The sequence below is a fragment of the Macaca thibetana genome, chromosome 8 (genome assembly GCF_024542745.1).
Source record: "Macaca thibetana thibetana isolate TM-01 chromosome 8, ASM2454274v1, whole genome shotgun sequence".
NCBI classification, from domain to species: domain Eukaryota; kingdom Metazoa; phylum Chordata; class Mammalia; order Primates; family Cercopithecidae; genus Macaca; species Macaca thibetana.
In genome coordinates, this window is record NC_065585.1 from 4,444,187 (window position 1) to 4,467,465 (window position 23,279).

The window sequence follows — 23,279 nt, forward strand, 5'->3', positions numbered from 1 at the left end:
AAAAAAAATAGCCAGGAGCAGTGGCGGGCGCCTGTAGTCCCAGCTTCTAGGGAGGCTGAGGCAGGAGAATGGCATTAACCCGGGAGGTGGCGGAGCTTGCAGTGAGTGGAGATGGTGCCACTGCACTCCAGCCTGGGTGACGGAGCGAGACTCCGTCCCAAAAAAAAAGAAAAAAAAAGATTGCTTTAATAATAGCTTGATGGAGGTATCATTTGCTTACTATGAAGTTCACTCTTTTAAAGTATACAATTCAGTGCTTTTCAGTGTATTCACAAAGTTGTGCAGCTATCACCACAGTCAATTGGAACATTTTCTTCACCTCAGAAACTTTATACCCGTTAGTAGTTAATTCCCATTCCGCCCTTCCCCAGCCTCTGGCAGCCACTCATCCACTTTCTGTCTCTATAGATTTGTATATTCTGGACATTTTGTATAAATGAAACTATGGGTTTTTTATTATTGGCTTCTTTCACTCAGCATAATGTTTTTAAGGTTCATCCGTGTTGCAGTATTTGTCAGTACTTCATTCCTTTTTATTGCCAAATAATACTCTTTTGTATAGATATATACCACCTTTTGTTTATCCATTCATCAGTTGATGAATATTTTGGTTGTTTCTACTTTTTGTCTATTGAAATGTTTCTGTGAACATTCATATATGAGTTTTTCCGTGGAAATATATATATAATATATGTAATATATATAATATATGTAAAATATATGTATTATATATATAATATATATATATATTTTTTTTTGGTGAGGCGGAGTCTTGCTCTGTCGCCAGGCTGAATGAAGTGGTGTGTTCTCGGCTCACTGCAACCTCCGCCTTCTGGGTTCAAATGATTCTCCTGCCTCAGCCTCCTGAGCAGCTGGGACTACAGGCATGCACCACCACGCCTAGCTAATTTTTGTATTTTTAGTAGAGATGGGGTTTCACCATGTTGGGCAGGATGGTCTCGATCTCTTGGCCCCATGATCCGCCTGCCTCGGCCTCCCAAAGTGCTGGGATTACAGGTGTGAGCCATCGTGCCTGGCCCTGGATATATGTTTTTAGTTCTCTTTTGTATATGCCTGTCAGTGGAATTGCTTCATCATATGGTAACTATTGTTTAACTCTGTGTGTGTGTGTATATGTATGTGTGTGTGAGAGAGATAGACAGAGAGACAGACAGGATCTTGCTCTGTCAGTCAGGCTGAAGTGCAGTGACGCAATCATGGCTCACCGTGGCCTCAAGTTTCTGGACTCAAGTTATCCTCCCTTGTAACTAGGACTACAGGCAAGCGCCACCACACATAGCTAATTTAATTTTTTTTTGTAGAGACAGCGTCTCTCTACATTTCCCAAGCTAGTCTCCAACTTCTGGATTGCAGGCATGAGCCACTGAGCCAGCCAACTTTTTCTTCCTTTCTTTTTTTTTTTTTTTTTTTAGGACAGGGTCTTACTCTGTCACCAAGGGAGTACAGTGGTACAAGCATGGCTTTCTGCAGCCTCAACCTCCCAGACTCAAGTGGTCCTCCCACCTACCAAGTAGCTGGGACTACAAGTATGTGCCATCATTCCCAGCTAATTATTTTATTTTTTTTTAGAGACAGAGTCCCATGATGTTGCCCAGGCTGGAATGTTTAACTTTTCGATGAACTGCCAAAATGATTTCCAACACAGCTGTACCATTTTATATTACTAGCAGCAGTGTATAAGAGTGCAAATCTCCACATCTTCACCAACATTTGTTATTGCATGTCTTTTTAAATTAGATTGGTGATTTTTTAAATAACATTTTAGACTAATAGTACAGTCATGTGCCATGTGTAATGATGGGGATACTTTCTGACAAATGCATCTTTAGGCGATTTCATGATTGTGCAAACATTACATTGTATACTTATGCACACTTAGATGGTCTAGCCTACTACACGTCTAGGCTATATAATATAGCCTGTTGCTCCTAGGCTACAAACTTGTACGGCATGTTACTGTACTGAATACTGTGGGCAGTTGTAGCATGTGGTATTCGTATATCTAAATATAGAAAATACTGTAAAAATACGGTATAAAGTATAAAATAATGGTACACTCATATAGGGCACTTACCATGATTGGAGCTTGCAGGACTAGGAGTTACTCTGGGTGAGTTGGTGAGTGAATGTGAAGGCCTAGATTATTACTGTACACTACTATAGGCTATAAACACTACACTTTGGCTACATTAAATTTATCTTAAAAACTCTTATTAAATTAACCTTAGCTTATTGTAACCTTTTTACATCATGAACCTTTTAAGCTTTTTTCTATTTAAATTTTTTAAACTTTTTTCTTAACTAAGATACAAACACATACAGTAGGCTAGGCCTACACAGAGCCGAGATCATCCCCATCACTGTCTTCAGCCTCCACACCTTGTCCCACCAGAAGATCCTCAGCGGCAGTAATGTGCATGGAGATGTCATCTCCTAGGGTAGCAATACCTCCTTCTGGATACCTGCAAAAGGCCCTGCTTGAGGCTGTTTTACAGTTAACTACTTCTTGTTTTGTTTTGTTTTATAAGTAGAAGGGGCTGGTGTGGTGGCTCATGACTGTAATCTCAGCACTTTGAAGACTGAGGCAGGAAGATGACTCGAACCCGGGAGTTCAAGACCAGCCTGGGCAACTTAGTAAGACCCTGTCTCAAACAAAAATTTGAAAATTAACCTGGCCTTGTGGCTCACACCTGTAGTCTCAGCGACTTGGGAGGCTGAGGGAAGATCACTTGAGTCCAGGAGGTCAAGGCTGCAGTAAGTCTTGTTCACACCACTGCACTCCAGCCTGGACAAGAGAGTGAGACTCTGCCTCTAAAAAATAAATAAGTAGGAGTACACTCTAAGATAACAATTAAAAGTGTAGTATATTAGAGAAAGAGAAAAAGTATAGTAAATACACAAACCTGTAACATAGTCGTTTATTATCATCATGTATTAAGCACTATACATAATTTATGTACTATTGTATGACTGGCAGTACAGTAAGTTTGTTTACACCAGCATCACCATGATCACATAAGAAATTTGATTTCTATGATGTAACTAGGCAGTAGGAATTTTTCAGCTTTTTTTTACTCTTATGAGACCACTGTGGTATATGTGGTCCATCATTGACCAAAATGTTACTTTGTGGCACATGACAGACATGCTTGCTCAAGAAACTGTCTTTGAACTAGAATAGTAGCAGGTGAACAGAGATGGCTCTAATAAAGTTACAATAACAGGGAAAATTAACTCATTTTATACCCCTGCTTGGAAACTACAAATCGCCATTTTTTTCCTCACTAACTCCATGTTTACCCATTTTTAAGTGTCCTTTACATGTGTACTAGTGATGCTCTGAGCATTACTTTTATAACCCAAAAGTTATAAAAGGTTTTTATCAGAAGTAACAGATAATTGCCACCAATAAACTAACCAAATTAGTTCAGTGTTTTAAAGTTCAGTTTTGAAAGCCTTTACTCTTGTTCTTATATCAAATTGTATGATTTATTATATATTTTAGCTGTTTTTACTCCTTCTTCAATTTTTTTAAACTATGGGGTATTATCTATATTCCACATTCTCTTAACTCTGCACTTAGAGGCAAAGTGGAGTAGAAGGAGCAATGGATCCAAATTTAGTGGGAAAAACAACAACAAACAAATTTAGATCTGGCTCTACCTCAGTTTGAGAAGGGGGGAGATAAGGTGACTGCATTACTGGAATTTAACTAAATTATCTCTGAGCTTCCTATAATCTCTACAATTCCTGATAGGTAAGCATTCTAAAGTTCCCAGAGTACCATGACTTACACACAGCTGATAGCAGGATAAGTGGACTTTATTTCATTCACTTTTAAAATATGTAATCCATTTTAGTTGTGAAAATACAAGATGATTTTTTAAAATAGCCATAATCTAAATTTATTTATTTATTTATTTATTTATTTGAGACAGAGTCTCGCTCTATCGCCCAGGCTGGAGTGCAGTGACGCGATCACGGCTCACTGCAAGCTCTGCCTCCCAGGTTCATGCCATTCTCCTGCCTCAGCCTCCTGAGTAGCTGGGACTACAGGTGCCCACCACCACGCCCAGCTAATTTTTTGTATTTTTAGTAGAGACGAGGTTTCAACAGGTTAGCCAGGATGGTCTCGATCTCTTGACCTTGTGATCCACCCAAAGTGCTGCGATTACAGGCGTGAGCTACCACGCCCAGCCTTGTTTTGTTTTGTTTTGTTTTGTTTTGTTTTGAGACGGAGTTTCGCTCTTGTTGCCCAGGCTAGAGTGCAGTGGTGCAATTTCAGCTCACTGCAACCTCTGCCTCCCGAGTTCAAGCGATTCTCCTGCCTCAGCCTCCCAAGTAGCTGGGATTACAGGCATACACCACCACACTGGGCTAGTTTTGTAGTTTTAGTAGAGATGGGGTTTCTTCATGTTCTTCAGGCTGGTCTTGAACTCCCGACCTCAGGTGACCCACCGCGCTCGGCCGATAATCTAATGTTTACTGAATGTTTGTTGAATGAATTCCAGTCCCTGAGGATTCACATTTTGTTAAATATCTTTTTCTTTTTCTTTTTTTTTTTTTTTTTTTTGAGACGGAGCCTTGCACTGTTGCCCAGACTGGAGTGCAGTGGTGTGATCTCTGATCACTACAACCTCCGCCTCCCAGGTTCAAGTGATTCTCCTGCCTCAGCCTCCCAAGTAGCTGGTATTACAGGCACACACCATCACACCCAGCTAGTTTTTGTATTTTTAGTAGAGACGGGGTTTCACCATGTTGCTAGGCTGGTCTTGAACTCCTGACTTCAAGTGACCCACCTGCCTCGGCCTCCCAGTGTGCTGGGATTACAGATGTGAGCCACCATGCCCGGCCTGTTAAATATCTTTCTTGTGTATATTGTATATGTTTGTTTTGTTTTTAATGTGGGAGTCTAATTTTATAGTGCAAAGCAATCTGTTCATTTCTGTAAGTTTCTATTTTAAATCCTTTTTCTAGAACATACTCTTTAGTATTCTATAAAATCAAATAATATTTTATCAAGCATTCTTGATAACTGGTCAAAATGTAACTTGGCATAAATTTCATGGGCAAGGACCTACCATTGGGTACTTTAAGATTCAGTTAATTATTTCAGCAATTTTGTAACCATTGTCTGCTCTGTGACAGCTACTGTTTCTAGATGGTGCAGGGGGGATATAACTTAATTCTACCCGAGGCCCAAGTTGACAGGCAAAAAAGACATACACTAAATCCCAAGAGGGTCTGAGAAAAACAATGCATGGACAAGGGGAGGTCAAGATGCTGTTCCACATGGGATGGTCAGAAAGACATTCTGACAAGATGTGTTAGCAGAGCTTTGCAGTAAGACAGAGAGTGGAGCATGAGCATTCTCATGGGGAAGCCTGTTCTAGGCAGAAGGAACAGCCAGTGCCAAGGCCATGAGGCAGGGCAGGACAGGAGGCCCGTGTGACGGCAGAGTAGAGGGATAGGAAACATGGGGAAGGCAAAAGGAAACCTTTTGGAGGCTAGGAGAGCCACCAGGGGGCATGTGTGGGGCTGTGTGAACCTTGAGGGTAAGAATTTTGACCTTCATTCTGAGAGTCAGTAAACATGAAGTTTATCTGATTGGCACATATTTTTTTCTTTATTAGGCAAGGTTATCAGGCTTGTATTTTCTTTTCTTCAGGCACCTGCTGATCACTTGCACATTCTCTCATCATTATTCCCAGCCTTAAAATTCATTATTAAATCTAATTTTCTCTTAATTCATTCTAGAATAGCTTTTTTCTAGATTTATTTGTTAAGATATTTTAAATGTCTACTAGTTGTTATTAATTCAGAGCCTAATCATGGATCTCTTGTCTAGGCATAGTGGTCACAGGGTGCTATTTTCATTGAACAATGAAAAACTTCTCTCTTCCTTAAATATTGCCTGTATTTTACAGAAGATTTTAAAAATCTATTTCGAGTAATTACAGATTAGTAACTTTTTAGTTTTTAGAAAAAAGCCTTTGCACATGTTCTGGTCTTACTTTCTTTGAACTGACCCATTCTCCAGCAGTCTGATCTCTGTAACTGGCCCTTCTGACAGTTGAGCATTCCCCATACCTCTGCTGTCCGCTTTAGCGGCTGCTAGCCGCATGTCCCATTCACCAGACTGATGGCTGAGCCTCTTGATCTGCTCGTATGTGGCATTTTGTGTATTTGCCAGCTATGAAATCTTATGCTTAGCATTCATTTGAAACCCTAGGTCTTTAAAGAGCAGTATTTTGTTTGCATTTCCTTAGACTGTCTTAATAAAGCACCATATTTACTGAGTATTTGATTAGCTGACAGGATTGATGATGGTTTTATGGTCTTATGGAAGATTTTGTTGCTCTGATCATCTATAGAATGGGCATTTTCTGTCAATTATACAGTATACCAACCGTACGATTTTCTCGTATACCTGTTACTTGCCGCCAGCCCCATATTTAGCTGGAAAAAGAATTCATGGTCATGGTCCTAAAGAAGTATACAGTCTAATTAAGGAAGACAAGACTAACTCATTCAAAGCAAAGTGGTTATATTTTAACACAGATATGGTTACGGATTCTAAGGTTGTAAACTCAAACGTTTAGTAGATAGATATTCTGAGCTCTTGTTCACATTCTGTGTGAGCCAACTACTCTGTCCTCCAAGGGCCATGTCACCATTACCACCTGAACCCCTTCCTTGAGGCATCTGGCACATGGGCATGCCTCCTCCGGAGGTGAAGAAAGGGACTGCAGTCCCTGAGCCGATGAGGCAGTTCTCTTACCATTCAAATTTCTCTTGTTTGAAAATGTTTTATTTCCTGGAAACATATAGTATACAACTAGTGTGAAGTCTAAAATAAAGTACTTAAAGTATTTTGAAAATATGCGACAGCTAATTTGTTAAACAAAACACAATTTAAGGTATTTTTAAAATATGACACATCTAACATATTAATGAACATCTGCATTTAAAAGAAAGATATTAATATTAATTCTACAATTCTTTACTGAGCATATAATATGCATCAGCTATACTAATGGGGATTTTTTGACACAGAGGACAGGCAAGTTACTTGCTGTCTTGAAACTTACCTTTTAGTGATGGAGAATAGACAGTAGTTACGTAAATGACAATATTATCTCTGTGTTATGTATAATTATAATATATAAAATGGTGTTAAAGACAGTAATAAATGTACATAATGACTTTTTGGCTTTCAGAGCAACACATTTTCTTGGTTTGTCTCCTACCTTCCTGGTCATCCCTTCTCAGTCTCCTTTGACATTTTCCGCTCTTCTCCCTGACCTCTTCGTGTTGAAGAGCTTCAAAGCACAGTTCTTGGACCTCTCTCATCTCTCTTGGTGATTTCGTCCAGTCAGATGAGCTAGGCTACTTCTGGATTTCTATGTCCAGTTCAGATTTCTCTCTTGAACGCCAGTCGCAGTATCCTACTGGTCACTTCACCTGTGTGACTTGGCTGTCTTACTGACATCTCAAGCTTATTACATCCCAAGCCGAGCTTCTGATCTTCCCCTTCCATCTTGTCAGTTTTTCTGGTCAAAAACCTGAAGTTGACTCTCTCACACCTGCATCATGAACCACCTTTGCCCTAGCTTCAGAGTATAGCCAGAATCTCAGCCCTTCTCTCCACCTCCACTGCTAGCATGTTTGTCCAAGCCACCATCACCTGTCACCTGGGGTACTCTGGTAGCCACCCATAGAACTCCCTGTATCTCTAAACTTGCCTCTCTGCAGCCATTTCTCAGTACCACAGCAGAATGGTCCTTCAAAATTTTGGGTCAGGCCATGGTACTCCAATGTCCAAACCCTACCTTGGCTCTCCATTTCACTTGAGTAAAAGCCACATCTTTCTATTGGCCTTGAAGACCCTGTGTGGTCTGGCCCCTTTGTTCCTCTCTGACTCTGTTATCTTCACCCTCCTACCTTCCACCCTCTGTGCCAGCCTCACTGGCTTGCTCATGTCCCTTAAGCACACTATGCACTATTCCCTGCTGTTCCTTAGCCAGCTCCCTCTCCTCCCTCCTTCAGTTTTTTGCTCTTGTCTCATCTGCTCAGTGAGGTGCACCTCATACAGCAGCCTCCATCCCTGTCTCCATATCCTGATCTGCTCTCTCCCTTTTCTGTAACGCAGTTACCTTCTAACATACTATGTAATTAATTCCTTATTTATTCTCTGTGTTCCTCACTGGAGTGTAAGCTTGACAGGTACAGGGACTGCTGCCTCTGCTGTTCACCAGTGTATCCCAAGCACTTATAATAGTACCAGCCACATGGTGTATCTTCAATGCATGTTTGTAGATGAATGAATAAATGAATTGCTGTAATGTTTCACATGCATGACCGTTTTTCTCAGGGGATTTTATACTGAGTGTTTTTAAGTATTCCTCTCATTCTTGAGATTTTGCCTTTCTGATTCTGTCTGGTCCATAACCCACATAGTTGCAAAACAGACAGCTTTTCATGAATCGATTAATATAGCAAACCTTTTTGCATGTGTGTGTGATTCTATAATTTCCCTAACACAGGAGAATCCAGCTTTGGCGGTTGCAATTAAAACATGTAAAAACTGTACTTCGGACAGCGTGAGAGAGAAATTTCTTCAAGAAGCCTGTAAGTTTCTAGAAATTTCTGTGGAACTCCATTTGATTTTCTATCTGTGAAATCCAAACTGTGTCTAAAGAAATAAGAAAAATGATGTTTTGACTTTTAGGAGACAACTATGTTTATTATTTTGCCTTGCAAATTAATGTCTAAATTTGTATAAGCACCTATCTACAGATTTTTCCAGGTAAACCATCATGTTTTATGTATAAAGGTAGATTGATGTACATTTCCTTTATACTTCGGTACTTACGCCATTACACATCTTTGCACTGGAATTGGTGCAGATATATAAGCGATCCTAATCTTGATGCTGCCCAGACTCTGGGAATGTAGAGGTGAGCATGACACACGCAGTCCCTGCCCTGATGGAGCTCATAGACTAGTGAAGGAATAGGGCTCTATGACCATTCCCCTTGTCCTGCTACAAAATCAGAACAAATCACCCAGGCCAGGTGCGGTGGCTCACGCCTGTAATCCCAGCACTTTGGGAGGCCAAGGCAGGAAGATCATCTGAGGTTAGAAGTTCGAGACCAGCCTGGCCAACATGGTGAAACGGTCTTTACTAAAATTACAAAAAATTAGCCGTGCGTGGTGGCATGCACCTGTAGTCCCAGCTACTCAGGAGACTGAGGCAGGAGAATAGCTTGAACCCCAGAGAGGGAGGTTGCAGTGAGGCGAGATAGTGACACTGCACTCCAGCTTGGGCAATAGAGCAAACTCTGCCTCAAAAAAAAAAAAAAGGAAAGAAAGAAAAAGAACAAATCTCCCAAAAAGAGGCCAGGTGCGGTGGCTCACGCCTGTAATAAGTACTTTGGGAGGCCGAGGTGAGAGGATTACTTGAGCCCAGGAGTTTGAGACCAGCCTGGGCAACATGGTGAAACCCCGTCTCTATGAAAAAATTTTAAAATTAAAAAAATTAGCTGGGCATGTTGGCACATGCCTGTAGTCCCAGCTGCTTAGGAAGCTGAGATGGGAAGATCACTTGAGCCTGGGAGACCCGTGTCGCAGTGAGCTAAGATCGCGCCATTGCACTCCAGCCTAAGTGACTGAATGAGACCCTGTCTCCAAAAAACAAAACAAGAGAAAACTTCATGCAAGAAGAGACCTCAGCATAGGACTCTTCTCATGGCTTCCCAGGTAACTTTAGCTAGAAACAGTTATCCTTTTTTTTTTTGAGGCAGGGTCTCTCTCGGGTCTCGCTGTGTCACCTTCTGGACTCAAGGGATCCTCTCATCTCAGGGCTGCAGATACCTGGCACTACAGATGCACGCCACCATATCCAGCTAATTTTTTTTTTTTTTTTTTTTTTTTTTTGGAGAGATGGGTTTTTGCTGTTTCCCAGGATGTTCTAAAGTTCTAGGCTCTGCCTGCATCAGCCTCCCAGGGAGCTGGGATTACAGGCATGAGCCACTGTGCCCAGCCCTTAAAAATAATTTTCTCCACCTCCATTCCTCTGACTCTTGGTTTGTGCCTCCTCTGAAGAAGCTAGCTTGAGTGAGCTCTGCATGAATAGGTCTTCTTTCCCAAATGTAAGCTCTTCAAGAGCAAGGATCTTGTACACATCAACCTCTTCCTTAACTGCCCTCAAGCGGTGATTTTCCTCTTCCTCCTTTCCTATGGTTTGCCTCTTGTCATGCTTCAGGCCCCAGCTTAAACATTACCTCCAATAGAGAACCTTTTTCTGACCACCATATTTAAAGTCTTCCCTTAGTATTTTTTGTCACACAAGACTACGATATTTTTCTTCCTAATGATTCCTAATTAAAGCTACATTGTTTACAAATGATTATTGTCTGTCTCTTCCTCTCGTCCTCTAAGGCCTTAAGCTCCCTGGGGACAAAGACCATGTTTGTTTTGCTCACCACTCCATACTCAGTGCCCTGTACAGTGCTTGACACCTAGAGAACACCTGGTAGATGTTTGTCATTCTGGTGTCCTTCATTATGTGTGCATCAAATGAATGCCTTCTGCTTTCTGTTGTAAATATTTACCACCTAACAGTCCAATAAATTGTAATTCATAGAGTAAGCCATGTGGTGACTACATTAATTAAGTCTCAGTACATCCTTAATCCTATTCCTGAATCTTTGACGTAAGATACAAGAGAAGGCCTGGCCAGTGACTTCTGTCTTGACTAGTTCATTTCTACATAGCACCTAGGCCAAGAAAACAGACCACATCAGTCATCATCACCCAACACCATGTCTGCCTTACCTTTGCTGGTATTCTTGTGCATTTTATATTTTCAAAAATGCAAATTTTAAAAATTGGTTATCTCTTCCTAAAATTCTGAACAATTACTGTGTTGTGATTTTGTAGGACTTTGGAATTGTCATTACAAAAATCAGTTACATCGTTTTATAGGAGTAATCAAGTCGGGCTAATGTTTTTGTCTTCGAGAGGGTTACTCAGCAGTTATTTCAGGGAAATATGATAGATGCACTGTATCTAAACTTCTGTAGGGCTTTACCAGGCTATGTATAAGAGAGAAAATATGGCCTCGATCAGGAATAGTTAAATTTTTTCTTTAAAGGGCCATGTAGTACATATTTTAGGTTCTGCAGATCATGCAGCCTCTGTCCCAAGTATTCAGCTCTGTCATTGTACATCCATAGACAGGACAGAAAAGAATGAACAAGAATATGTTCCAGTAAAACTTTATTTACAAAAGCAGATGGCAGCCCCTGGGCCTTAGCTTTCTGCCCCAGATTGGTATATAATAAGGTAAACTATTCTATGTGTTGATTTTTAGTTCAGTTTGGATAGAGTTTCCTAGTGGCCACAAGACTCTCTTAGCCTTGTGCTGGTTTGTATTTCTAATAATTACTTCTGAGGAAATATGAAAGGCTTGATAATTATATGTGAGAATAATGTAAAACCAAATGTTAAATAGTTACTTATATTAAATTGAAAGTAGAGTTGTAGTAAATATGCTGGGTGCCTGAATGTTTATCCAGAAATATCACAGTATAAGCAATGAACTGAATGTGTCAAGGTGAGATTTAATTATATGTTTTGGATTATATGCTGGGTGTTTACATTATATGGGTTTTTGTTGGTGGTGTTTGTTGAAAAAAACTGCCAGGTCCTGTTCTTGGAATATGAGGGAAAACTTGTAAAACACATAAGTGAGCTAGATAGAACACCCACTAATATTGTTTTGCCCATTTCAAAGTCTTTGCCCATTTCAAATTGATCATTCCTCACAATGATCAATACCAGCTGCTCTGTAACATGTTGGCAATATTACATGTTGATCATATTTTTAAAATTACTTCTGTTATTCTAATTTCCTTGCTTGGCATCAGAATTATTTTCCCCCATTTTTATAGTCGTGAAATCAGGTGTTTTTGGACCCACTGGACCACGTCACCTTCAAAATCACTTCCAGTTTTGAGATCCTATAGTTCTGTGAATTCTGTCCTGTCTTACTAATCCTAGGATACTGTGCAAGTAACCTTAGCCCTGACATTAGAAATTATAAATGCATACACCTTAACATACATGTCCACACACAGATGTGTATGTCTCTATGCAGTGCCCTCTTGGTCATCTTGGCTCAATTAGGCAGTCAAACTCATGTTACTGCCATAGGCCACATTTGGCATCAGACACTCCTGAGAGTACTACATAAACAAAGTATGCCAGAAAGGCAGCAGCTGGCATTTCTCTCATGTGAAAGTCCTCACGGCTGTCCTGGAAACTTTTTTTTTTTTTTTAAGACGGAGTCTCAGTCTATCGCCCAGGCTGGATGGAATGCAGTGGCACAATCCCGGCTCACTGCAATATCTACCTCCCAGGCTCAAGTGAGTCTCCTGCCTCAGCCTCCTGAGTAGCTGGGGCTACAGGCGCACACCACCACACCCAGCTAATTTTGTATTTTTAGTAAAAATGGGGTTTCACCATGTTGGCCAGGCCGGTCTCAAACTCCTGACCTCAGGTGATCCGCCCACCTTGGCCTGCCAAAGTGCTGGGATTACAGACGTGAGCCACCATGCCCAGTGGAAAATCTTTTTTAGGGCCCTGAAAGCAACCATTTAAATTTAAGAGGACAAGACCACAGTGGTGGATGCAGGAACAATTTATGTCCAAGATAGAAATCTTTCGTGAGTGCCCCATGGGTTGTGCTTCCAGGATCTTGCAAGGAACACACCCAGTTACCATAGTCTCCACACTCAGGGCAGCTTCTAGCTACAGCTTTCCACCAGGTATTTTTAGTCCCATTTCACTTCCTCCCCCAGCAATTTACCAGTCAAGAGTGATTTTTACTGTAAAGATGGTTGCTTACTAAATGAATTACACACTCCTACTTATCAGATTTCTAGAGGAAAACCTAGGAATCTAGCCCAAGGTCAGATCTGTCCATAGGAAAAAATAAATGGTCCTCTTCTTCTTTCTTCTCCTCCTCTTCCTCCTCCTCCTCCTTCCTTCCTCCCCATCATCCTCCTCCCCTTCCTCTTTCTCCCCTTCCTCCTCCTCCCCTTCCTCCTTCTCCCCTTCCTCCTCCTCCCCTTCCTCCTTCTCCCCTTCCTTCTTCTCCCCTTCTTTCTCCTCCCCTTCCTTTTCCTCCCCTTCCTTTTCCTCCCCTTCCTTTTCCTCCCTTTCCTCTTCCTCCCCTTCCTTCTTTCCCCCTTCTTTCTCTTCTCCTTCCTCCTCCTCCCCTTCCTTCTCCTCCCCTTCCTCCTCCTCCCCTTCCTCCTCCTTCCCTTCCTTCTCCTTCCCTTCCTTCTCCTTCCCTTCCTTCTCTTCCCCTCCCCTTCCTCCTCCTCCTCTTCCCCTCCCCTTCCTCCTCCTCCTCTTCCCCCTCCTCTTCCTCCTCCACCTCTTCCACCTCCCCTTCCCCCTCCTCTTCCTCCTTCTCTTCCCCCTTCTCCTCTTCCCCCTCTTCCTCCTCTTCTTCCTCCTCCTCCTCTTCCCCCTCCTCTTCCTCCTTCTCCTCTTCCCCCCCTCCTCCTCCTCCTCTTCCCCCTCCTATTCCTCTTCCTCCTCCTCCTCCCCCTCCTATTCCTCTTTCTCCTCCTCCTCCTCTTCCCCCTCCTATTCCTCCTCTTCCCCCTCCTATTCCTCCTCTTCCCCCTCCTATTCCTCCTCCTCCTCCTCACCCCCTCCTCTTCCTCCTCCTCCTCCCCCCCTCCTCATCCTCCTCCTCCCCTTCCTTCATTCTTCTTCTTCCCCCCTGCCATATATGCAGAAGGAAAGAAGGGTTTTTCTTAACAGTGGTTATCTTACACCTCAATAGTAGGACATACCTTTTTGTGCCAATTTATGCCCATTTGTGAGCTGAACTGACCTGTGGAGTTGAGTTTAAAGTTCCCCTATTGCCAGCCTTATGTCTTAATTGAATTAGTCTTCAGGAAAGCTGAAAAGAGTTTTCAGAAGTATAACTAGGCCGGGCGCGGTGGCTCATGCCTGTAATCGCAGCACTTTGGGAGGCCAAGGTGGGTGGATCACGAGGTCAAGAGATCGAGACCATCCTGGCCAACATGGTGAAACCCCATCTCTACTAAAAATACAAAAAATTAGCTGGGCATGGTAGCGGGCGCCTGTAGTCCCAGCTACTCAGGAGGCTGAGGCAGGAGAATCACTTGAACCCAGGAGGCGGAGGTTGCAATGAGCCAAGATTGAGCCACTGCACTCCAGCCTGATGACAGAGCGAGACTCCATCTAAAAAAAAAAAGAATAACTATGGAGAACTTTTTTCCCTAGTAACAATGCGTCAGTTTGACCATCCTCATATTGTGAAGCTGATTGGAGTCATCACAGAGAATCCTGTCTGGATAATCATGGAGCTGTGCACACTTGGAGAGGTACTGTGATCCCCAAACCTTACCTTCTGGACTCAGTGTTTGATATCTTTTGCTTAAGAAAGGGAAATATAAACAGTTTATATCTTGGATTTTCAGGAGAGTTCTGATTTAGGATGTGTCTCGTGTGCGTGTGAAGAGACCACCAAACAGGCTTTGTGTGAGCAACAAGGCTGTTTATTTCACCTGGGTGCAGGCGGGCTGAGTCCAAAAAGAGAGTCAGCAAAGGGTGGTGGGATTATCATTAGTTCTTACAGGTTTGGGGATAGGTGGTGGAGTTAAGAGCAATGTTTTGGGGACCGGGGGTGGATCTCACAAAGTACATTCTCAAGGGTGGGGAGAATTACAAAGAACCTTCTTAAGGGTGGGGGAGATTTTAAAGAACCTTCTTAAGGGTGGGGGAGATTACAAAGTACATTGATCAGTTAGGGTGGGGCAGAAACAAATCACAATGGTGGAATGTCATCAGTTAAGGCTATTTTCACTTCTTTTGTGGATCTTCAGTTGCTTCAGGCCATCTGGATATATATGTGCAGGTCACTGGGGATATGATGGCTTAGCTTGGGCTCAGAGGCCTGACATTCCTGTTTTCATATATTAATAAGAAAATAGAACAGTGGTAAAGTGTTGGGGCGGTGAAAATTTTTGGGGGTGGTATGGAGAGATAATGGGCGATGTTTCTCAGGGCTGCTTCGAGTGGAATTAGGGGCAGCGTGGGAACCTACAGTGGGAGAGATTCAACTGAAGAAAGATTTTGGGGTAAGGGGTGACATTGTGGGGTTGTTAGAAGGAGCATTTGTCGTGTAGAATTATTGGTGATGGCCTCGATGAGGTTTTGTATGAATTGAGAAACTAAACGAAAGACACAAGGTCCGAATAAAAGAAGGAGAAAAATAGGTATTAAAGGACTAAGAATTCGGAGCACCCAGGACATCCAATTAGAGAGTGTCCAAGGGAGTTCAACGTTATTGTTTGCTTGATTGGCGAGTTTTTGGGCTCTATCCTTGAGTTTTTTTATGTTGTCATATGCAAGGCCAAGTTGATTTAGGTAAAAATAACACTCTTCATTTTACAAAGTCCTCCTTTTTCAGCAGTGAGTAAATCAAGGCCTCAATGGTTCTGGAGGACAACTGCAGCTAAAGAGTCAACCTGGGCTTGAAGAACAAAGTTTGTGAGATATCTGTAACGCTAGCAGAGAAGTCATTAGAGGGGCTGTGGAATGTTATGGCAGCGGTTGAGATGCCTGCTATTCCAGTTCCGAGTGCAATAGTGGAGGCAGAAAGTCCTAGACCCACAAGTAAAGGGATTAGTGGGATGACTCTTTTTTGTTGTGTTGATATCACGAGGGGAACAGGCAGTTGTTCGTTCCCATCTGCAAACTGGATTTTGGTGGTAAGGAAGACTAAAGTACATGTGCCTGTCCAGTTGGCAGGTAGGCACATGTAGGTGGAAGAGCCACATAAAGAGAAGAGACCTTGTGCCAGGCAGAACTGGAAATGTAAAGTGAAAAGGTGAGAGGGTGTCCTGACAGAGGAGTCCTGCACCCCAAATCCTAGAGCTCCAGCAAGGGCAGCAGCCGTTAGAGGTTGTAATGGGGACTGATGGTGCAACTGCATAGAGGGAGGGGTTCGGTTTTCATGGTGTATGAGAAAGCTCATAGTGTCTACAAGTAACCTTTCAATGCCATTCATGGGGCTGGATATAAGCAAGCAAGAGGAGGGGCTAGGAGGAGATTCAGACAAGCAGGGGGAGGGTAACCAAGGATGGAGTGAGATGCAGGGTGTCTTCCTAAACAATAGTGACTGCCAGTGTTTTTGAGTTTGTCAGTAATGATAGAGGGCTTATCTGTAATGCAAAGTTGGAACGCTCCCATCTGTTTGGTAATGTGTGTGGCTGGGTTCTGGAGATAAAAAGGAACATTTGGACAGTGGAAGGTTGCCTAAAGGGATTCCAGGAGGCTGTTGTCGGGAGATGCATAAAGGAGCGGCAACGGGGATAGTTGTTTGTGTGGTTAGGGGTCCAAATATGAGGGGCGTGGAATTGACATAAGGAGAAAGGTGCCATAGGTAGATGCAGAGAAGTGTGGCAGCTTGTTGGTGGGAAATGTCTGGGGAGTTCTCACCAAAACTGTCTAGAAAGTCAAGAAGTTCCTCAGGCGGGTAAAGATGAGGACTTTTAAAGGAGGTTCTGAGGTGCAGGGAGACGGGAGAGGTAGCCCAGTCGGCCTGTAGAGTGGGGATGACTGTAAAAACAGGAAGAAAGGGAAACGCATAGCCAACAATTCTTTGCTAGAGAAGGATTGGAGGCAGTGAGGAGAGTGGGTGAGATTAATAGTATGTTGGAGGTAACTAGGGAGAGGTAGAGAGTGGCATAAGAATAGGAATGAGAATAAGAGTGAGTATAAAAGTAAAGAATAGAACTTCATCAGGGTGGGAGTATTGGAGGGTCCCTTGCCACTGAAGATCTTTCTGTCCACTTCAAGAGAGACTTAAGGGTGGTGATTTGAGGTAAAACCAGGAGCCACTAAATACCAAGAGCCTGAGAAACTGAGGTGGGAAGGCCAAACCGAGGAATTATGTCTGTCAGAAGGGAGGAAATGACCGCAGTGGCCTTCTCAGACCCTGTGGGAAAGGCCTCTACCTATCCAGTGAAAGTGTCTACCCAGACCAAGAGGTATTTTAGTTTCCTGACTCAGGGCATGTGAGTAAAGTCAATTTGCCAGTCCTGGGCAGGGGCAAATCCCCAAGCTTGGTGTGTAGGAAAGGGAGGGGGCATGAAAAATCCCTGAGGGGTGGTAGTAGAATAGCAGATGGAACACTGAGAAGTGATTTCCTTGAGGATAAGTTTCCACGATTGCAAGGAATTGAGAGGTGCTAAGAGATGGGCTAGCGGCTTATAACCTACATGGAAGAGCTTATGAAATGACAACGGAATAGAATGGGCCTGTGAGGCTGGAAAGAGATATTTTCCTTGATCCAAGAACCATTTGCCTTGTGTGGGATGAGATTGATAGGTGGAAGTTTCAGTGGTGGAGTAGGTGGGAGTGACCAGATGAGGAGAAAAACTGCTGTAAGGGATAGGAGTTGGAATGCAGCTGCTTTTTTAGCTACCTTATCAGCATAAGCGTTGCCCTGAGCGATGGGATCTGATGCCTTTTGATGGCCCTTGCAGTGTAAGACTCCAGCTTCCTTTGGAAGTAAAGCGGCCTTGAGAAGAGTTTTTATTAAAGAGGCATTAATGATGGAGGACCCTTGTGTAGTGAGGAAACCTCTTTCAGCCCATATAACAGCATGGTGGTGCAGGATATGGAACACACATTTAGAGTCAGTATAAATATTGACGTGTAATTCCTTTGCAAGAGTGAGGGCTCAAGTTAAGACAATGAGTTCAGCTTGCTGAGAGGTAGTGGAGCGGGGCTGAGAGGTAGTGGAGTGGGGCAAAGAGGTAATTTCAATGATAGATGTGGAAGATACTATAGCATAGCCTGCCTTTGCTGGTATGTGGCAATTAGGCCTGGTGGAACTGCCATAAATAAACCAAGTGTGATCAGGAAAGAAGGAGGAACAGGAAAGAAGGAAATGGAGTGAATGTCAGGTGGATCAGAGAGATACAGTCGTGGGGGTCAGGTGTGGTATCAGGAATAATGTGGGAGGCTGGATTGAAGTCCGGGCCAGAAACAGTGGTAACTGTGGGAGACTCAACAAAGAGTGAATATAGCTGAAGGAGCTGGAGAGCAGAAAGTATATGTGTCAGGTGGGAGGAAGTAAATAGATTTTGCAGGTTATAAGAACTGTAGAGAGTGAGTTGAGCATAGTTTGTGATTTTGAGGGCCTCTAAAAGTATTAGGGCAGCAGCAGCCACCACACACAGACATGAGGGCTAGGCTAAAACAGTAAGGTCAAGTCGTTTAGACAGAAAGCCTACAGGGCGCGGTCCTGTCTCTTGTGTAAGAACTCCGACCACACAGCCCTGCACTTCGGCTGTGTGTAATGAAAAGGGTTGGGATGAGTTAGGGAGAGCTAGTGTGCGGGCAGCTTCTAGGGCTGTTTTTAAGGAACAGAAAGAGGAGTAGCAAAAGGATTTAGGATCTGTGGGGTCAGCTAGGTTTGGTTTTGTGAGTTTATATAATGGTTTTGTTAGGATGGCAAAAGCAGGTATCTAAAGGCGAAAGTATCCTACCGTGCCCAGGAAGGAAAGGAGTTGTTGTTTTGTAGAAGGGGTTGGGGTTTGGGAGATTAGCCGGACACGATCAGCAGGGAGAACACGTGTATTTTCATGCAGAATTATGTTGAGATAGGTAATGGATGAGGAAGAAATTTGGTCTTGACTGAAGTATTGGGGGCTGTCCTTGAAGCCTTGCAGCAGTACAGTCCAGGTAATTTGCTGAACCTGATGGGTGTCAGGGTCAGTCCAAGTGAAAGCAAAGAGAGGCTGGGATGAAGGAATAGTAAAGAATAGTAAAGAATAGTGCAAGGAATAGTAAAGAAAGCATGTTTGAGATCCAGAACAGAATACTGGGTTGTGGAGGGGTTGTGGAGGGAGGTATTGAGGATAGGAGAGTATATGGTTTTGTCACCACAGGGTGGATAGGCAAGACAATTTTTTTGATAAGGTGCAGATCCTGAACTAACCTGTAAGGCTTGTCTGGTTTTTGGACAGGTAAAATGGGAGAATTATAAGGAAAGTTTACAGGCTTTAAAAGGCTGTGCTGTAACAGGCGAGTGATAACAGGCTTTAATCCTTTTAAATCTTGCTGTGGAATGGGATATTGGCATTGAGCGGGGTAAGGGTGATTAGATTTTAATGGGATGGTAAGGGGTACATGATCCGTCGCCAAGGAGGGAGTAGAGGCGTCCTATACTTGTGGTTTAAGGTGGGAAGATACAAGGAGAGGATGTGAAGGAGGCTTTGAACTGGGGCAAAAGGCGCCATCGAGGTGTGTCTATAGCCCAGGAATAATAGTCAGGGAAGCAGATAATTTAGTAAAAATGTCTCGACCTAATAAGGGAGCTGGGCAGGTGGGGATAACTAAAAAGGAGTGCATAAAAGAATATTGTCCAAGTTGGCACCAGAGTTGGGGAGTTTTAAGGGGTTTAGAAGCCTGGGCATTAGTATCCACAACAGTTATGGAGGCAAAGGAAACAGACCCTTGAAAAGAGGGTAATGTGGAGTAGGTAGCCTCTGTACTGATTAAGAAGGGGACGGATTTACCTCCCACTGTGAGAGTTATCCGAAGCTCCGTGTCAGTGATGGTCCAGGAGGCTTCTCAGGCTATCAGGAAGCGTCAGTCTTCAGCCACTAAGGCGAGAAGATCTTAGAAGGAGACAGAGCCTTGGGCCAGTTGGACAGTCCAATCTCCAGTGGCGTCCCGCACAGATGGGACACAGCTTAGGAGGAATCCCGGGCTGCGGGCATTCCTTGGCCCAGAGGCCAGATTTCCGGCACTTACAAGATCCTGGGGGAGGAAGTCCTGAAGGAACGCCTGACTGCTGTGGCTTAGGCGTTTTGAAGTTTTTGTGTGCTGGAGATACGGCTGGGGTTTCTCTCACAGCAGAGGCAAGTAATTGCAACTTTTCTCTATTATTGTACACCTTGAAGGTGAGGTTAATTAAGTCCTGTTGTGGGGTTTGAGGGCCAGAATTTAAGTTTTGGAGCTTTTTCTAATGTTGGGAGTTCACTGGGTGATAAAATACATATTAAGAATAAGGTGGCCTTCTAGCCCCTCTGGGTCTAGGGCAGTGAAACGTCTAAGACTTGCTGCTAAACGGGCCATGAACTGGGCTGGGTTCTTTACCTTGGATAGTTTCTTTAAGTTTGTCATAATTAACAGCTTTATAAGCTGCCTTTTTAAGCCCTTCAAGTAGGCAGGAAAACATATAATCTCACCTAGCTATACCTGGGGAATTGGCCTGATAGTTCCATTAGATAGTTCTAATGCCTTCCTGCAGGTCTGGCTCATGAAGTCAGTGGTTATCAGCGTGAGATTTGGCTAGAGAAGAAAACTCTTTCCCATTCATCTGGGGAGAGGGTAGAAGTTAGGATGACATTTAAGTCACTCCAGGTTAAATTGTAGGACAGAGTTAGATATCGGATTTCCTGTATATATTTAGTGGGGTCTGATGAGAAAGAGCCTAAACACTGGCTGATTAGGGAAAGGTCCGATAGAAAAGCACATGTACCCTAACTGTGCCTTCAGCTCCAGCCACCTCTGTAAGAGGAAATTGTTGGGCAGGTGGGGGAGGGCTAGTCACGGAACGAAACTGTAAACCGGACCAGGTGTGAGGAGGGGAGGTGATAGAAGGATTATAGGGTGGGAGAGCAGAGGCTGAGGAAGAATTGGGGCCTGGCTTGGCCTGGTGAGGAGCAGCCTGGGGAGGAGGGGAGAGGTCAGATGAGTCTGTAGAAAAGGATTCAAAGGACTCAGAGCTTGGGGTGGAGACTAAAGGAACAGACAGGAGAGAAAGAAAAAAGATTTGGGACAAGTCGCATTGGGAGCAGAGACTAGGGAGGGACCAAAGTGTAAAAGAATGCCTGGACGTCAGGAACCTCAGACCATTTGCCATTTTTTGATAAAAGTTATCTAGGTCTCGTGGGATGGAGAAATCAAAAGTGCCATTTTCTGGCCACTTATAACAATTGTTGAGTTCGTACTGGGGCCAAGCGGTGTTGCAGAAGAAAATAAGCCACTAGATTTTAGGTCAGGCAAGAGTTGAAAAGGTTTTAAGTTCTTGAGAACACAGGTTAAGGGAGAAGAAGGGGGACTGGAAGGTAGAAGGTTGCCCATAGTGAAGGAGGCAAGTTTAAAGAGAAGGGTAGAGACACGGAGAGAAGGGGTGGGGAGCAGCCCTGGGCTGCAACGTGGGTGAGCAGCCAAAGCAGGGGTCCCCGCAATTGACTTGCCACCAAGGGAATGTGGGTGAATGACCAAGGCAAACGTCCCCACGGAGATCAGACACCAATGGAACGTGAGTGAATAATCAGAGAGGCATCCCCGCAATGATTAAACACCAAGGGAAGGGTGCCTTCTCGAGTTCGTGATCGGCACCGGAGTTTTGGGCCCACAGATAAAATGTGTCTTCTTTCTCTCTACCAGAAAATGAAAGGAATTGAAATTCAGAGAAGGGAGATATTGAAGGGTAGCACCAAGATTGAAAGGAGAAAGAGGTTGAGGGATAGTGAGAGAGGTTGGAGAAGAGAGTAAAAAGAGGCCGCTTTCCCCAGTTTAAAATCAGTGAAGTGTTCCTTGGGCTGGTTGGTCAGAGGACCCGAGGTTGTAGGTGGATCTTTTCACGGAGTGAGGGTGAGGACAGGGGACTGGTCTCCCGAAGGAGTCCGGCTGTCCTGGGTTTCGGCACCAAATGTCTCACATGTACGTGTGAAGAGACCACCAAACAGGCTTTGTGTGAGCAACAAGGCTGTTTATTTCACCTGGGTGCAGGCGGGCTGAGTCCAAAAAGAGAGTCAGCAAAGAGTGGTGGGATTATCATTAGTTCTTACAGGTTTTGGGATAGGTGGTGGAGTTAAGAGCAATGTTTTGGGGACTGGGGGTGGATCTCACAAAGTATATTCTCAAGGGTGGGGAGAATTACAAAGAACCTTCTTAAGGGTGGGGGAGATTTTGAAGAACCTTTTTAAGGGTGGAGGAGATTACAAAGTACATTGATCAGTTAGGGTGGGGAAGAAACAAATCACAATGGTGGAATGTCATCAGTTAAGGCTATTTTCACTTCTTTTGTGGATCTTCAGTTGCTTCAGGCCATCTGGATGTATACGTGCAGGTCACTGGGGACATGATGGCTTAGCTTGGGCTCAGAAGCCTGACAGGATGTATGTCATTAGGTTTTGGTTCCAAGAATGTGGGTATAAATATCTTCATCATTAAATTCCCAAAGCATCCCCTTATGCAGTACTGGCAGCAATATCTTTCCCAGCCAAGTACTTTATCAGGACTGGTAGCAGCAGATGGCCAAATGTTTTTGTTTTATTTTGTTTTCTCTCTGGTGCCATTGCCTAAAAAACTAGCCCATTGATCTGAGGATGAAGCAATCTTAATGGAGTTTGGGTAAATTAATGCTAAATTTAGGTAAATCTAAACATTTCCTTAATCTTTTTGGGAATTCACTTTGTAGCATCTTTTCTTTGAGAGACAAGTTCTCCTTCTGTTGCCCAGGCTGGAGTGTAGTAGCATAATCACAGCTCACTGCAGCCTCGACCTCCTGGGCTCAAGCAATCCTCCCCCCTCAACTTCCTGAGTTGCTGGGACTACAGGTGCATGCCACCATGCCCGGCTAATTTTTTAATTATTTATAGAGATGGGGTTTCACTATGTTGCCTAGGCTGGTCTTGAGCTCCTAGGCTCAAGTGATTCTCCTGCCTTGGCCTCACAAAGTATTGGGATTACCTGGCTGGTAATACCTTTTAAACCAACTCATTTAAATCACCATTTCTTTTTTCTTTTTTTTTCTTTTATTTTGAGACAGAGTCTCGCTCTGTCACCCGGGCTGGAGTGCAATGGCACGATCTTGGCTCATTAAAACCTCCGCCTCCCAGGTTCAAGCACTTCTCTTGCCTTAGCCTCCTGAGTATCTGGGACTACAGGCATGTGCCGCCATGCCCAGCTAACTTTTGTATTTTTAGTGGAGACAGGGTTTCACCATGTTGGCCAGGCTGGTCTCAAACCCCTGACCTCCAGTGATCCTCCTGCCTTGGCCTCCGAAAGTGCTGGGATTACAGATGTGAGCCACCGCACCCAGCCGTACTCTTTTAAAAATGATGACATGATTGTATATTTAGAAAACCCCATCGTCTCAGCCCAAAAATCCTTAAGCT

General features: G+C 43.6%; 1 protein-coding gene across 25 annotated transcripts in view; it reads left to right on the forward strand.

The window, feature by feature from the left end:
• PTK2 (protein tyrosine kinase 2) overlaps positions 1 to 23,279 on the forward strand; it is a 356,647-nt gene that overhangs the window by 245,950 nt on the left and 87,418 nt on the right. For all 25 annotated transcript variants that reach the window (XM_050801647.1, XM_050801656.1, XM_050801658.1 and 22 more), the window contains 2 exons: positions 8,568 to 8,652; positions 14,353 to 14,453. In XM_050801647.1, the coding sequence (XP_050657604.1) occupies positions 8,568 to 8,652; positions 14,353 to 14,453 (186 nt within the window). The remainder of the gene's footprint in view (positions 1 to 8,567; positions 8,653 to 14,352; positions 14,454 to 23,279) is intronic.